The sequence below is a fragment of the Ambystoma mexicanum genome, chromosome 11 (assembly GCF_040938575.1).
Source record: "Ambystoma mexicanum isolate Mex_15411 chromosome 11, UKY_AmexF1_1, whole genome shotgun sequence".
NCBI lineage: Eukaryota > Metazoa > Chordata > Amphibia > Caudata > Ambystomatidae > Ambystoma > Ambystoma mexicanum.
The window spans coordinates 798,680,651-798,698,368 of NC_090934.1; the positions used below are offsets into that span (position 1 = coordinate 798,680,651).

The window sequence follows — 17,718 nt, forward strand, 5'->3', positions numbered from 1 at the left end:
ACTTGAGAGTTGAGGACGCCCTGGCCTTCGCAAGAACCTCTCTGCAGTCAGCCGGGATATCGTACCCTCCAAACTCTAGTGCTGCAGGAGCCAGGCCTGCAAGTTCAGCGACTCCGGGTCGTGATGAAGAATGGCGCCTCCTTCTCTGGAAAGAAGATCTGCATCCGTCGGCAGCTTGACCGGTGGAGATGCTGACAAGTCCAGAAGGTCCGGGAACCAGATCTGCCTTGGCCACGCCGGTGCAACGAGGATCATCTTGCACCGGGACCTCTTGAGCTGGTTGATGAGTCGGAGCAGCAACGGCAACGGAGAGAACGCATATAGGAACAGGCCGTCCCAGGGGAACGAGAAGGAATCACCCATGCTCCTCGGCTGGGGAAACCTGCTGGCGAACCTCTGGCATTTGGAGTTCATCGCCGTCGCGAACAGGTCGATCTGGGGTTTGCCCCATCGCTAAAAGAGTCGATCCACTTGATCCTGGCGTAGTTCCCACTCGTGGCACGAGCGCAGCTCTCTGCTGAGTGAGTCGGCAACAGTGTTTTTTTATCCCTGCCAGATGAAACGGCACCAGAAACATCCCTTGGGCAACGGCCCAATGCCACAGATCCTGGGCTTTCTTGGATAGGGCAGGTGATCTGGTTCCACCCTGCTTCCGAATGTAGAAAATCGTGGTGGTGTTGTCGGTGAAGATCCTCACCACCTTGCCCTTGAGGGACGGGAGAAAGGACCCGAGGGCCCAGAACACTGCACAGAGCTCCAGGATGTTGATGTGGAGCGGCTTCTCCTCCGGGAGCCAGAGGCCTCTTGCGTAAAGCTCTCCGGTGTGCGCTCCCCAGCCCTCCAGGGAGGCATCCGTCGTCACCGTTACCTGGTGGGCCGGGGTCTGAAAGTCTGTCCCTGCCACCAGATGAGCGTGGGTGCCCCACCACCAGATCGCTCGTCGGAAGGTCTCGTTGAGAGGGATCCTGTCCTCGAAGCTGCCAGTCGCTTGGATGCAGCGGGCGTCGAGAAACTCCTGTAGAGGGCGCATCCGAAGCCTGCACAGGCGCACAAGATATATGCAAGAGGACATCATCCCGAGGAGGGACTTGATGGACCTCACCCTGGCCACGTCCGTGGCCAGCAGACGCTGCACCTTGCCCAGAATGGCCTTTGGCCTTGCGGTCGGAGAAAAGGACAGACGCGCCACTGTGTCGAGCTTGGCTCCCAGAAACAGTGCGACTTACGAGGGGACCAGGTGGGATTTCGGGAAGTTGATGGAGAACCCCAGGTCAGTGAGCAGCTGGACAGTCTTCGCTGGTGTGTTCTACGGCGATGCGACGCACTTGGTGAAAACCCTGTGTGCAGAATTCAATCCGAACGGGAGGGCCTTGAACTGGTAGTGCAGTCCTTGGACCACGAACCTGAGGAACTTTCGGTGTCCTTTTAGAATGGGGATGTGGAAGTATGCATCCTCCAAATCCAACGACGACAGGAAATCGCCCTCCTCCAGCTTTCCCTGCACGTGCTGGAGGGTGACCATCCGGAACTTCTGTGCCTTGATGTACTTGTTCAGTCATCGCAGGTCCAGGATGGGCCGCCATCCTCCCGTCTTCTTTTTCACGAGGAAGTACCTTGAGTATACTCAGGAGCCCCGTAGCCTCTTCGGGACGAGCTCAATGGCACTTTTGAGCATCGCCCTTACCTCCAGTAGTAGTTTAGGGACGTGGTTTTCCTTCCTGGCCACGGGAGGAATGCGGGGGCACTTTTTTAGAAACTCAAGGGCGTGCCCCTGGGCCAGGGCGTGCGGCACCCAACGGTCGGTGGAGATGGACACGCTGACTAACTTCGCCAGCCGGCCTCCCACCGGGGTGCTTCGGTGGGGGCCCGACGCCACGGTCAGTTCAGTCTTGCTTGAGGACGCCTTGCCGCCTTGGCCTCCCTCGCGACGACGGCGGGATCCACCTGACTTGCCTCGTCCCCTATAGGCTTCTTGCGACGAGGAGCGGGCTGCCTGGCAGTACGCAGAGGAGCCAATGTCGAATCCCTTGGAGGCACCTTGCTTGCCTCCTGAGTTCCGAAAGGACGGCCGTCTTTGTTGGAGAACTCCTTGTTATGCTTGAGCTAAAACATGGCGCTGATGCGCAGAGCATTCTGGGAGCGCTTGGAGCCATGATGGATATTTACTTCATGCCGCAGTGAAAAGCTGCACTCATTTTGCTGAGAGCTAGATTCACGATGCTGAAGAAAACATGCTTTCCAAGCCTGGTATGCAGTCAAGGACATTTCTGCTGGGAAAGCTAACTTTGTTATGTCTTGTTATGAGCTATGGGACTGTTTTCCGTGGTGCTTGTTTTTAGAGGAGGGAGGCACTTTGCTCCTTGAGGTTACGGTCGGTTGACCCAGCTGGCAACCAACGGCTGCTCATCAATGCGCAAGTGCGTCGCCAGAAGGTTCGAGAAATTGCCACCCCTTTTTGAAGTGTGCATATATGCGGAACCCCTGAGCGGTCAGGTAAGACTTCAGCCGGAGGGGGGACGCTTCCGTCCGGCATACCTGTGGGCTGTTGTGCCCTCGGCCTGGCTGTTATCGGGGTCTTCCAGCCGCTTCTGGCGAGATGAGGAATCCAGTTACGCTCACGGTGATGTATTTTCTTTTGAATTCTCGGTTTCTTCTGTGATTTATTTCTATGTTATCACTGGTTGCTTCTAAGCTTTGAATAAATAGCCGTATAAGTGCTCATTATTTTCTAAGTGTGTGTGGTTGCAAGTTATTGCGTCTTCCTGCGTTCAAAATATTGGCTCCGTAATTCCACTGGTGATTTATGACTGTCCGTGCACTCTGGGAGAGCAATACACTCCTAGAGCCCGAGCCGTCTCCGCCTTGATGGCTTGGAGGGACTCATCCACTGTTTTCCCAAACAGGTTGTTCCCGTCGAAGGGCATGTCCAACACCTTGGTTTGTACGTCCTGGCGGAAATCCGTCGCCTCGAGCCACCCTCGCCGTCTAAGGCAAACGCTGTTGCCTAGCTTGTGGAAAACAGTGTCAGCAATGTCCGTTGCCACCGTTATGGCGTGGACCGACGCCACCTCACCTTCCTGCAAGATCTCCAGGGCCTCTGCCCTCTTGTCATCCGGTAGGAAGTCCAACAGGGGGGCGATCTTGTACCACAATTCCCTATCGTAGCGGGCCACGATCGCAAGGGCGTGGACCACCTTAATCGGTGTTGCCGCCGAGGAGATAACTCGTCCCATCACATCCAGCTTCTTTCCTTCGCCGTCCAGCGGAGAAGTTGACGTTGAGGCCGATGCCCCCCCCCCCTCGCTTTCTTCTTGGCCGCCGCTGAGATGACCGAGTCAGAGGTCGGTTGCGCCCTATGGCACAGGGGGGCCGCGTCGGGGACCCGGTACTTCTTCTCGTACCGATCCCTCTTAGCAGGCATCGCCTCTTGCTTAGGGGACCTCGACGGGCCTGGTTCTGGCTCCTCTGACGGTGGTAGGGGCAATCTCGTCCTCATCTCCGTACAAAAGGATTGTATTGCCAACAAAATGGCCGCCGAGTTGCTTCCTTCCAGCCAGTTGGAGAGGCGAAGATGTCGATCCTTCATGGTCCGCTCCAACATTCCCGCAAAACGCACAGTCCTTCTCCGTGTGTGTTTTGTCCTCATGAAGGCAGTAGAGGCATTTCGAATGCTCGTCCTCCTTGAACACATTCTGTAGCTGGCATCCAGGACGAACCCTGAACAGCTTTCCGGGCGTCGAGCTTCCTTTCTCCTGGGCCATGTCCGGGTAGGCCTCAAACTTCTGGACTCCTCCAAGAAGCATAACTCGACTAAAACCTCACCCTTGAGGGGCGTAGAAAAATCCGAAACGGGTCCCCGTTGATCGGATGGAGAAACGGTGGAGCTTGAGGCTCTGTTTAACCGAAAAATTAGAAAATCTCTTTGAAAAAAGTGCAAAAACGCAGAAAAGCTCGAGAGCTAAAGCACGACTCCCCCTCATCCCCCCCCCCCCCAACACTTGAACGTGCGGTAAAAATCTGAAGATTGCTGCCAGAGGCGGGGTTTAGGGAGAGGGCAGTCATTGGCTAGGGGCAGTATTACTCAGAGACCAGTGATTGGTTACTACTAAGAAAGACAGATCAGAAACAAAATTGATACTGATCTTTTCTTTACCGAGGATTCCCAGCCTGACGACGGGGAATATTCATGAGCATGTGAATCCATGCCAGACCCCATTCTGGAGAACACCAGATTGTTTGCGTTGCTTTTAAATTGGACCTGTGCGCCAGGAAGATCTTCCGGACTTCCCTGAAGCAGGACTGACCAAGCCTGAGCCGCGTCAACAGAGTGCTGGACCCAAGATGCGAGGAAAGTCCAGAGTGGTATCAGAGAACTGCAGTGTTGCTATTTGTTGTCCGGCGCGAGGAGCTGAAACACGGAAGGGCCGCTGAACTGAAGTTCGCCCATTACCTTCCCATTGCAGAGTAGGAGTCCCCAGACGTCCTTCCTCTTGTCCCCACAACTGAGGCTCAGGAACAACAGGATCTGCAGAACTGTACAGGAACAGAAGCCAGCTAGAACCATTTCTTCTAACCAGAGCTACTGTAAAGTCAAACTTACCACTTGTTGTGTAGCCTTGCTTGCTCTCAGTCGAGACCTGTCTTGGTTACCTTGCAGCGTTGCTATAGCTTTGCCCCTCAAAAGCCTCCCAGCTTGTGGCCCTTCAAGTGTTCTATTTTCTACAAACATTTTCTAAAAACATTGTGCAAGACTTTATACCTACCTAGAAAGAAGATCTTCCGCTTCCCTAGACATTGTGTAATTAACATCGGCTCTCTTGGCTCCCTGAGTGACTCTTCTTTACCTCTGACTTTGTGCTTTTGGCCTTTCCCCCAGGAAAGGGTTAATTTACTCTGCATTGGAAAGTTGCATAAGTACTTACCAGTTTGTGAATTATTTGTTAGCCTTTGTTTTATTCCTCTCTTCCATCTTTTACACCAAACTCAGTATTGCTCTAAATGTACCAGTGATAAATCGATGTCCACAGTGTCCTAGCTATTTAAGTCACCTGCAGGTGTAGGAAGCGTCTGTGTGCCATCCACAATGGGCATCATCTGATTTAGAGCACCAGAGTGTGTTTTGAAGTGTATTATAAGTGTTACATATATTGCTCCTTTCTGAAGAAGGCTTATACAACTGACTAAAATAAATTAATTTTTTTATCAAGAAACCTTGAGTGCAAGAGTTTATTTGAATAACTGTTACTGTGCACAACATTACTGCTCAGTTTGAGATAAGCCAGGCCACTCAGCCACACTACCACCTGTGTAGTTCAGACTTATACCAAAGGTTGAGTCCCTATTGCCAGGAGATCAGGGATATTGTAGTGCACCCAAAGGGTACTGCATACAATCTTGCCTAACAATCCCTCTCCCCACTCCTCTCTCTCCTGGAGTGACCACTTTCTCCTTTCCTCCCAGCTCGCCCTTTCCAACCCTCAGGCAAAGCCAACTCCAGTACTGCCACCTATCTTCTCGGTTATCCGACCCATGAAGAGTGTCAGTTGAGGCTTTCGCTGCCACTTTCTCACCCCCCCCTTGGCTGACTCACAGCCCTTTCCATGCTCCACTCTGCTATATCCGATACGCTCCATGTTCATGCCCCGTCATGAGGATCCGCTTGAAGCCCAAAGCCAAGTGCAACTCTTGGTAGGACTCAGACCTCGTCACCCTTAAACGCAAGTGCAGGGTGGCTGAGAGGAAATGGCGTGCTTCAGGTACATCCTCTGACAAACTGGCCTGCAACCTGCCCCAAAGGCAATACCAGCTCTCTGTCTGCACCAAGAAGAGGGACCACATCCAAGCCTGCGTCTCTGCGGCATCCAACAACTCTGCCGAACTTTTAAAATCTGTAAGGAGCTGGCCAATCCTGCTGCAGTCTATCTCCTGTTCCCTCCCCGCCCCCCTGCACAGCCATGGCTTCTCATTTCATCTCCAAAACTCAGGACATCCTCTCTTCTCCCCCCTCCTCCCTCTGCTCCCTGCTCTTCCCCTGGCCCTTCTCCGGCCACCTTTTCTCCCTCCTGCTCTGCCTTTCCCCTGTTCTCCCCAGAAGAGGTTTCTATACAAGGCGGATCTATGAAAGTCTCGTCAAAACAGGTTCACCCCGATTCTTCCAAAACCATCAAGGACCACATTGACAGCCTGGCTCCTGCTCTGGCTGACTTCTGCAACCACTCCTTTGCCAATGGCGTCCTCCCTTCCCCCCTGAAGCACTCCCTTGTGCACCCTCTTCTTAAGAAACCCTCTGCTGACCCTTCCTGCCCAGCTTATCTCCATCACTCGGCAAACTCCTGGAAAAACTGTCCATCTCCCAGCTTAATCTTCACACTGAATCTGTTGGCTGTCTCCATGACCATCAGTCTGGCTTCACAGCTGCCAGAAGCATGGAAACTACTCTCCTGAACATCCGTGAAGACCTGCTCTCCAACCTTGATTCGAAGACCCCTTGTGTCCTCATCTTAATTGATCTCTCTTCTGCCTTTGACATGGTCAACCAGGCCATCCTGCTCAACCGGACCTGGGTTGGCTGACCTCGTTCTTCTCTGATCGACCCTCCCAGGTCCAATTCGGATCCTTCCTCTACTCTATCACCATCTCTTCCTGTGGTGTTCCCCAGGGGTCTAATCTCTCTCCCTGGCTTTTCAACCAATACCTGGCACTTCTTATCCACCGCAATGCCGCTCTCTGCCCCAACTTTCAGAGCTATGCAGATGACAACTAATTTTCAGGCTACCTTCCGCCACCTCTTCTTCTCTCATCTTGGACTGTCTGCTATCCAGGAGTGGTATGCCGGCAATGACCTCTGCCTTAATGCCTACGACAGAGATTCTCATTGGCACACCTGCTCCCTGGCCGGTCTCGCTTGGCCCTCTACCTGCTCCCACCTGCGAGGCTGAAAACCTCGGGGTCATCTTCGACTCCACACTTTCCATCTCTCCGCACATCTCTGACGTCTCTAAGAAGTCACACTACCAGCTGCACCTCCTCAGAGGTATTCTTCCTTTCCTCTCCTTCCCCCATAAGCTCACCGTCTACAGATCACTGGTTCTCTCTAGGCTGAACTTCTGCAACAACCCCTTTCTAAATCTGCCCGCCTCCACTCTCCGTCCTCTGCAACTCATCCAAAACAGGACTGCAAGACTTCTCCTTGGCCTCAAGCCCAGGGATCGTATCTCTTCAGGTCTGAAATCTCTGGCTCCCAGTGGCAGCGAAGATTAAGTTCAAACCCCTCTGCATTGTCCACAAGGCCTTCTGGGGCCTGGGGCCTCAATACCTTCAACTCTCTCTTCCTAAATATCTTCCCTCTCAAGCTCTTCCCTCATCCGCCTCCAACTCCATCAGGGTCAGTAGCTTCTACAAGCAACGAGTTGGTGGTAGATCTCCTTCTGCTGGGCCTCCCCCTGGAACAGCATCCCAGCCTCACTGGAACTTGAGGAGAACCACCTCCAGGTCCAGAAGCACCTCAATACCTTGCTCTTTGCTTCTGCTTGCTCTCCTCCTCTCTCCTGCTGATCTGGCTGAAAGTGAAACTTCACTGGTTACCTGGCTACCCTCTGATCTCGGGCCCAGGTCCCCTCCCTGCCAGTTGCACACCTACACTGCCCCCCCCCCCAACCTGGCAACCCCTGCACTCTGGCACTGTTTCTGTATCCCTACAGTCCCCTACCAGTACTTGACACCTTATGTCTGCACCTGCACTTGCCACCAGCTGGCCGCACTTTTATTTATGGTCTTATTTATTTTACTGTTATCCTATGGACTGCACTGCCCCCTCCCCCTTTCATCCCACACTTTTCCTCCTCCCCCCAAACCCCTGTCCCCTGCACTTGTGCGATCTCAATGTCACCTGGCCTAGTAAAATCGTAGTCTCAGTCTTCCCTCTGTTCCCACTCCATTGCCTCGTTGCGCCTTGAAACACTTGTGTATAGGCGTGTTATAAATGCCATATCATTCACTCTCAACCTTATCTTTATCTCCACTTTTACCACCTAATCTATATCCACCCTTCCCAACTATCGGTCTGACCACTCTTTCCTCCGTCTTCCTCACTCACCCTTCCTCTTCCCCCTTCCCCTCTCATCCCATCTCTTTCTCCCGACGCAACCTGCATAACTTCAATCCCTCTCTTTTCCATGCCTCCTGTTCTTCCCTCAGCCCCTCTCTCATTTCTCTCTCTCTCTGCAAACAAGGCTTCTTCCGCCCTATCCTCTTCCCTCATTTCTAGTCTTGTCCAGCTTCACCCTCTCACCTCCTTTCACCCTTCTCACAAACTTGCCCAACCTTGGTTTTCCTCACACCATTCCTCCATGCGCCACCTCCTCAGACGCCTTGAACGACGGCGGCTTAAACACTGCTCTCCAACCAACCAATCCACCTACTTCTCTTACCACACCCTCTACGATAACTGCCTCAACTCCGTCAAACGTGCTTACTTCTCTGATCTTCTCCACTCTCAATCTTCTCACCCTCGCCGAATCTTTCAAACCCTGACTCGCCTTCTCTCGCCTCCTACCCCGGACCATTCTATTGTCTCTCCTCTCTCAGCCACTGATCTTGCAAATTTCTTTTCTTCCAAGGTCCAAACTCCACGCCAAGACATTCTCTGCTTCCCTTCTTACTCTCCCCCTTCACCTCTGTCCACTACTCCATCCACCACCATGTCCTCCTTCACTCCTGTCACTCAATCTGAGGTTTCTCTTCACCCGTCTAAAACTCACCCAACCTCTGCTCCCTCTGATCCCTTTCCTACCTCGCTCATTCCCAAAATGTACCCTCTCCTTATACCTTACCTTACCTCCTCCTTCATCACTTGTCTGGCTACCTCTACCTTCAAACATGCAACCATCATCCCAATCCTAAAAAAGCCCTCTGCCAACCCCCATCTAGCTTCCAACTTTCGACCCAACTCTCTCCTACCCTTCCTGTCAAAACTCCTTGAACGCCTTGTCTAGTCACAACTCTCCGCCTTCATCTCCAACCTCTCTATCCTCCCCACTACCCAATCTGGAATTCGATCTAACCACTCCACTGAAACCACTCACCTCTGTTCTCAACTCCCTCCTTTCTGTTCGCTACTCTAAACACTCATCGATTCTCATTCTTCTTGCCCTCTCTGCAGCCTTTGAGACTGTTGATCATCCTCTACTTCTTGACTCTCTTCCGTTGGCTTCAAAGACTCTGTCCTCAACTGGTTTACTTCCTATCTTTCCAATCTTACCTTTGCAGTTTCCTGGGGAGGCAGCACCTCCCCCCACCTACTCACTAAACTACAGTGTCCCAACAAGGAACCATGCTCGGCCCTTCTCTTCTCACTATACACTTCTCTCCTAGCTCCCATTATCTCTTCCTTTAGTATCTCCCACTACTTTTACACGGATGACACCCAGCTATTCCTCTCCTGCTCTTCCGTTACCCCTGACATCCATCTCAAACTCGTCCTGCCTCTCTGCTATTAAATCCTGGATGTCCTCTCACTTTCTTACCCTAAATACTGACAAAACCGAACTCTTATTGATTCCCGCTAACACCCTCCCTCCCCCTCCCCACCTCCCTCCATCCTCTTTGCTCCTTCCCAGCTACCCATCTACCCCCATGCCCGCAATCTTGGCCTATACTCCGACTCCAACCTTTCCTTCACTCACCACATCTCTCTCACCTCCAGTGCCTGTCGCTTCCAGCTCTATAACATCCGTAAAATCCAACCCTTCCTCACCTTTCACGGCACTAAACTAATTTCCTCTCTAATCTTCTCTAGACTTTTCTATTGCTCTTCTGTCCTCTTCAGTCTCCCTTCCTCACATCTAACCCCCCCTTAAATCCATCTACCACTCTGCCATCCGTTCCCTCTGCCTTCTCCCCCCTTACGATTGATCTCCTCTTCACTCATCTGACTGGGCTGGCTCTCCTTTCATTTCCAACTCAAATTCAACTTCCTCCGTATTGTCTTTAGATCTCTCTATGGTCTTGCTCCACCCTACCTTTCCTCCCTCCTCTCTTTTTCTATCCCTTTCGCCCACTTTGCTCTGCTGATCATTTCCTACTCTCTGTTCCACCTGCACCCTGCGCTCGATCCAGCTTCCGTTCCTTCCATCTTCTTGCTCCTATTCATAGAAACTGCTTACTCCCTAAATCTGCTCACCACCTCTTACTCCTCCTTCCGCTCCTCTTTAAAATCCTACCTTCTTCAAACTCCAACCTGACACCTCTCGGTTCTCTCACAACTACCTTACAGCACAATTTCACTGATTTTTCTCATAGTAAATTGTTCTCTATATTGTTGTCGGTTATTTGATTCATGTTTTGTTATAATGTATTCACTGTTGCTTATGTAAAGCGCTATATAAAATTTAATAAATACAAATATACATCATAACAAAAAAGCAAAAAGGGCAGGGAAGTGAAGCTGAAAAAAAAATCACTTCTCTGTAAAAAGTCAGTACAGGTCAAAAACAAAAGCTGGTCGATAGAATATGGAGGAACAGTTGCCTACAATAAATCTTTCCTAACAGCAAACACAGCACCTTACCGTGCAGTGGGGATCATTTTGTATCACCTTAGTCTTTTACTCCTGGGATTTTAGGTTACTTTTGTATGTGCGCAAAGGCACGCTCATGGCAGCAATCATATATTTACATTTTTTGCATCACTTTTAGTGTAGTGTGCACATTCGTGTTTACTGCATATGGTTACTAAACATGGCTAGTGCCCTAAAATGGTTGTGTCACAATATTTTTGCTTCTTCTTTGGCCATATTGTTGTTTGCCCTTCTTAGGGGAGGACTTTTCATACAAGGTCATGCACTTGCCTGGGAAAGCTACTGTTTTCACGGGCTAGTGATGCCTTTGTGTATGCTTGGCCCAGGAAGGCGTGGGTCTGTCAGATTTTCATGCACCATGGTTGTGGAGTGGGACCAAAGGGTGGCATATGAGTAACACCCACAGTGGTCTCTGATTGGACCACTACTGCCTAGCTGAATGGTGTAGATCCTTACCATTGGAGGGCGTGGGCTTGGACTTGCTTCCAGCCAGGATTTAGGATAAGAGGACTTCTGCAGCCATTTCTACAGGTCAGCATTGGAGCAAAATATCCTCTGTAGAAGAACAGCCAACTGAAGATCCGTAGACAACTCCCAAAGAGGCCCAGCATCCCCTTCCTGCGTGTTGCCCGGTGAAGCCCTGCTAGACTACCTGATCCTAAGCAGCGCTTCAACCCTTGGACTGGAGGGACCAACCAGTCTCGACGCATTAGAGGATCCAGCCATCGGAAGTGTCCCTGAATCACCCGATGGACTGACCAGCTCTCCAGTGGGCTACCGCACTAGAACATTCGCCATTCTTTATTTTACGCTTGGACTTTGGTAGTCTCCAGCTTGTGGTCTAAATCGCCTTTGTGCAGAATTTCTATTTATCAGCTTGAAGGGATCCTAGTCGGGAAGGCTTCTCCAATCGCGACTGGAAGGATGCCTGCCATCGCCTGCGTGCGGTGGCCTTAGCTGGAACTCTCCTTCCCCTGTCTGGTGAAGTGTCTTGTAGAAGACTGCAACAGTGCCTTCTGCATTTCGCCTTGCACCTGCAGCTCCAGGGCACCTCTCATTGGAACCAATGGTAGGAAAACTTACCTCCAGCGACCCATCTAGTCATCTGGGAAAATCTGATTCAGGAGGGTAAGTAAACGCAATGCATTTGTCTTCCCCTGTTCTCCTTAGAATGAACTTTGGTTATTCGATTCCATCGCTTTTTGATCGTCTAGTCTAAAAGCTGCTGTACCTGAAAGATAGGAACATAATTTTACTTACCAGTAACTTTGTTGAATATCTCTCTGGAACATTTCACCAACACTAAAACTCTTCCTACATCAGACCCCTTTCCTAAGAAGAAGCTTTATCACTTTTGGGCACAAGGCCCCACTCATAGGGATTGGACTTCTAAAGTTAGGATAGTACCTTCTTTCTGTTGAATAAGTTATTCCTAAGAACTAAACAGTGACTGTATATGCGTTTTATAATTGAGTGTTGTGTAATATCACCCGTTTGTTTCATTTCCCCGTGTGTGTTTTGGGTCTAGACTAAATATAGTATTATAGTATATAAATATATAAATATATATATATAAATATATATATATATATATATATATATATATATATATATATATATATATATATATATATATATATATATATATATATATATATATATATATATATATATATATATAAATATAGTATTTTTGTACTTTACTGTCTAAATTGAATTATGGCGTGATGCATTGTATGGACTCATTGTGGACCCTTGATCCTGCGGACATTCTCCTGAAAATAGCCTGGACTGCTCTCCACGCTTACCTTGTTTGGGTTTTGGCTACCCTCTCAGTTACCCTTTTCATTACAACTAGGGTGGCCTCCTAAAATCTGTTCACCAGGCCAGATTCTAGAAATCCATCTCAGCATCGGGCTGCAGATGTCACCTGCATGTGATGTGTGAGGACCATTCGTAAAAAAAAAAGCAGCTCAACAAATGTGCTGTTTGCTGGCTGGCTTGACTGACTGGATTACAGCTCGCCACAGATCAATAGCATAGTGATGGTCTACTGAAAGATTGCAAGAAAATGGCTATGTTCCCCTTCCAAAATTGCCAATTTCTTACTTGTCCAAAATATAATTTTAACAATCATAGCCACTTAACCTTATTTGAGGCGTCCGTTAATAAGTGCACATCACTGTTCTTTCTAGTATTAATTGCGACTACATGTTACAGCTTTAGGGGACATCAACACAATGGTGAAAAGTTAGGAATTCATTCTGCTGAAAAGTCATGTATTTTTGTGTTTTTTTCAGCTTCTTGATGAGGAACAGTAAGGTGTATTCATGCTCCCATGTATTGGTGTAAAAAAGATCATGAAGGCAGATACAGGGAGAGAATTAACATTCAAGGCCATATATTGCAAGGACGCCTTACCAGCACACATTTACATCTTCACAGAGCCCCATGAAGGATTTTACCTGTAAATTGTATAGATTGCTAGGACAGCATTTCTTCTCACATAGCTGTGGCGATGTTCAAGACAAGCACGTATCGCTGGCATCAAAGGTTCCAGTAATTCTGCCTCTTTCAGTTTACACAGAAATCGGAGGGTAGAGCCTCGAATGAATTCATTAGGGTGTTGAAGATCCTAAAATAGGTTTACAAATTATTATTTCCACCTTACAAAAGGACAGTGATGCAATATAAATTATGCCAGCAAGCTCGCTCCATGAGTAAAGGACTCGCCCCAGACATTTGTGTTCATCCTGCAGGACAAAGGTTAGAATCGAAACAGGCCCCACGAAACATTTAAACTTGCGAAGGTAATAATCAATTCAGTACTATTATATAGGGTAACAACTATTTGTTTTAGCCCACTGAAATGTGATGAATCTGGCATTAGGTATTTACGTTTAAGGGCAGACCTCCTTGCGGGGGGGCTACACTTTTCAAAACTTACTTTATTAAGCATTTTCTTGACAGAAAATGTACAACAGTCTCATGAACATGTTCATATACTTAAATGATGAAAAACTGCTTTTTAAGTAACATTTTTCCAAGTGAATTATTTAAGTCGAGTTTGAGTTCCCCCCCCCCTTCCCGCTCCACCCCTGGGACGAGACAAGTTGTAGGCATTGATCTTAGGGTTGGTTACATGCCTTTCCGTGGGGAGCATTGCCCCCTGTTACTTCTCCAGTCATTTGTAGGCGTCAAGGAAGGGTGCCCATTCCATTTCTCTACTTGGGGTGATCTCATGGAGGGGTCCTGTAATGTTCTCCATCTCAGAGTTCCCTGGCTTTCCGGGCCCAGGTTGCTTCCGACGGAAGGGCGCGCGATTTTCAGCCTATGGTGACGCAGACCCTGGCAGCTAGCAGTAAGAAGTCCAGCATATGCGGGATTCGTGTCCATCAGCCTTGCTGCTCTTCCAGACCAAACAGCACCACTCTGGAGCGGAGTGAGATGCGAGTGTTTTGCCATGTTGACACTCTGCCATTCAGCATTTTGCACAGTCTGTTTTCCGTACAAACCAGGAGGAGGAGGAAATCCTTAAAAACCCAGCCTCAGTGTTGAGCGGAGCGAGGTGCGAGTGTTTTGCCGTGTTTGATCAAAACACTGCATTGCGAACAGAGAACTGCACGCGCAAAGGCCAAATCAGCTCACATTGGAATAGAGTGAATTTCGTCTGTTTCAATTCCTGTGTACGGCTGACGAGAGCACTGTGCAACCGTGGGCAGTTGTGAAGCTGCAAGCGCACCATGCTACGAAGGCTTCTCGACAAATCCTCTGTCAAAACCTGCCGTTGTGAAGATAGGTAAGAGGCAGGAGGGGAGAAGGCAAAAAGTTCAGTGAGAGGTCGGAAAGAACCGCAGGACTACCAGACCATAACACTGAAGGAAACCAAGACTGACCCAAGCCCCTCCCGGAGTAAAAGGTAAGAGACTGTGGGTCAAGGCAGCAGCGCTGCTGTTATTGCATACTGATTACTTGACGCTCGCTGCTTATCGCTTGTGGGATGAGTGTTGGTTCTGAAAACAAGAAAACATACCAACGCAAGGGGGGGGTCTTAGGGAAATCATGTGACCATACAACGGACGTAGACTTGGATCACAGTAGGTCCCTGTGATAATAGTGTGACTGTTAGGAGACAGCACGCTATAGGAGAACTTTGAATCCCTGGCCTCATATACACCTCTGAACACTTTGTATTTAAACAAAGGGGGAAGCAAATAAAGAAGGGCAATATTTAGCCACTCTGAAATGAAGCTGCGGAGTACAGCCCTTCTGGAACTGGCAAAAGTGCCGGAGTGGTATGGTCCTACCTTGAACCACTGGCACAGTCAACAACAGCGGGCACACCATTATCAAGTGGAACACCAATTGGATTTGCCAACAATCTATCAACAACTAAGGCCCAAATACATGGAGCAAATCAGCAACTCGAAGAAGAGAGATCATGAAAATCAAATCGAGTAGACAAACCACTGCAAACAGGGACTGGAGTATACGGTAACTACAAAGAACATACAAAAGAAAATCAAGGAGTACTTTGGGAAGAAAAGGACAACAAGTATGAACGATTCAGTGGATAATCCAGAGCAAATGTGGGGCCCGCTAACATCGGGCAATATAGGGAGTAGTACTACACCAAGAGAAACATTGCGGGTAGAGATATCTCCAGTGACAGGACAAGCCGCCTCTGCAAACGGCATGCCCGAACCACAGGATGCTGCCAGGGACCCGAGCGCCAGAAGAGACTCCGATAAGAAAGGATACTTGTCGGTGCAGGGGGAGGAAATTGTTGAAGATCCCAATTCAAGTGGAACACCACTAAGGGCACTAAATTACATCGTGAACTCTCTGGTCTCGGTCTTCGAGTTATTAAAAGGAGAAGTCCAGTCCCAAGCTGGGATACTCCTGGAATTTACAAACGAGATGGCGAAATGTGATGCGTCCATGATTGGGCTTAGCAATTTGATTAATACCATAATTGTACCATCTGTAAAGGAAGCCAAAAAGAAACTGTCAAAACAGAGTCTGGGCATTGCTTCCCTCGGGGGGGCTCCTGTTCAATTGTAAAAAGGAGGAAGAAACTTTGAGAGGTCAGTTGCAGGAGGTTCTGCGGTTTATGCATGATCAACTATTACCTCAGGAAAATGGGGGCATAGCTGGAAACGAAAAAACTAAAACATTTGAATCCACACTTGAGGAATTAATGAGATTGGCCCAGGTGGCAGAAGATCAAATAGAGGCCATAATTGAGGGTAATCAAACAGCTGGGGAGAATTCAGCAGAAGCTACAAGTGTAACAGCCTCAAACTGGATTGAGGCTGGTAACCAAAATTACAGGCGAAGGAGAAAACTGAAGAAAAGACAGAAGGGGAAGAAAATCGCGAACACCACCCCATCACAACCAAAAAAAAAAAAGAAGAAATCCCAAAAACAAAAAAATCAAAAGCGTCAAAATCATCAACACAATGCTTTTTGGAGAATATCACATTACCAAAGACAAAGAGATCAGAAGCAAAGAGGCAAGAAGAGGGACTGCCCCAGGTCACTTCAAAGATACAGATGGTCTCAGACTTGGGGGGGCAGCAGCTTTGCCTGCTCTGCTCGAAATCAGGAGGGGACAAATAAAACTCACCAGTCAGAGCTTAAAAATCAGCTGGAGATTGTAAGTGTGAGCGTCGGCTTACAGACTGAATCGCAAAAGAAAGCAGTTATAAAAGAAACTGGACAAGTAAGGCAAAGCTTGAAATTAGCAGACCTAATGGGAAAAATGAAAGCAGAATGGGGAAGAGCGAACATCCTAATGGCAGGGGATTATAATTCTAAGTGGGTTCAGCAATAGGAAGGGAAGGCGTGCCATTCAAAACAGAGAATCTCCAAGAAAGGAGAAGCATGGCTGAGCTTCGCGAGTTCCTGGGACCTAAACATGTTAAATGGGAGCTCTAGGGGGGATACAGACCCATGTACGACATGGCACAAAGGCAAATCAGCCTCTGTGTTGGATTACATCTTCGTTAGTAAGGGTTTGTTCTCCTGCACCTCCATGCTAGATGTGAAAAATGATGGAAGCAATCATTCGCGTCTGGAGCTCTCATTTTCAGATTTGTTAACAGCCCCAGCGACATTACATAAGCAAGTTCTAACAGAGGTGAAGGGGAAGTTCAGGTTGATAAAATATGGGCAAGGAGGGAAGGAGTTAAACAGATGGTTAAAAAGAACTCTGGATTCTATACTACAAAAATATTGTCAGCCAGAGGAATTTGTGAACTTTATTTGGTCCATAGTCCCTCCAAAACTGACCTCTACGAAAGCACAACAAAAGCACATACATGATTTTGACGAAGAAAAGTGGTTAAGAAAATGGGCACTAAGAAAGAATATTCGTAGGTTAAAAGCATTAAACCTAAACCAGGATGAATATAAAGATGAAGTAAAGAAAATAAGAAATGGGTATAGGGGCTGGACAATAAATCACAAAATGCTCCGACTACAGCGAGGCAGAGAGCAAATGTTAAAGCTTTTATCAGAGTCTATCACAAGAAGCTTCTGGTCAGTAATGAGCCAACTGGACTTGCAGTCTAATGGCTCTTTATGCAACCTGGTTCCTGAAAGAAAGTGGATAGAACACCCAACCGGTATCTTTAAGAAGCCCAGAGGAGAAATAGAATGCCTTCCATTAGATAGTGGGTGGAAGCTATCTGTCGAGGAGGAAGATATCAGGGGAATAATATCTAAAGCGTCAACATCAAGAGCAGCCGGCCCCAATGGCCTTACGTACCAAGTACTCAAAAAAGATCCAATACTTTGGTCAAAATTGCTAAAACAGCTGTATGTAGAGATACTAAGAAATAAACAGCTCCCCTCTTTGCGGAAAACGGCTCTGGTTATACCATTCTTCAAGGAGGGCGATAGGACAAATCCAGCTAATTATCGTCCTATAGCCCTCCTTGACATTGAGAGGAAGGTTTTTATGAAGTTATTGCTGAACGACCTATTAATCTGGGTGGAGCGTGTTGAGGCGCTCTCTTGTTTTAAAACTGGATTCAGAAAGGGGATGTCAACGGCACTGAATGGTATCATATGAAATCTGGTCAGTGAACCTGCCATGCTAAAGGGAGGTATGCCTTTGTATGGCACCTAGATTGATC

General features: G+C 48.5%; 1 protein-coding gene across 1 annotated transcript in view; it reads right to left on the minus strand.

Moving 5' to 3' along the window:
- Positions 1–17,718, minus strand: part of COPB1 (COPI coat complex subunit beta 1) — an 821,662-nt gene that overhangs the window by 658,456 nt on the left and 145,488 nt on the right. Inside the window, exon 4 of the mRNA XM_069623734.1 lies at positions 13,042–13,211. Coding sequence (XP_069479835.1) covers positions 13,042–13,211 — 170 coding nt within the window. The remainder of the gene's footprint in view (positions 1–13,041; positions 13,212–17,718) is intronic.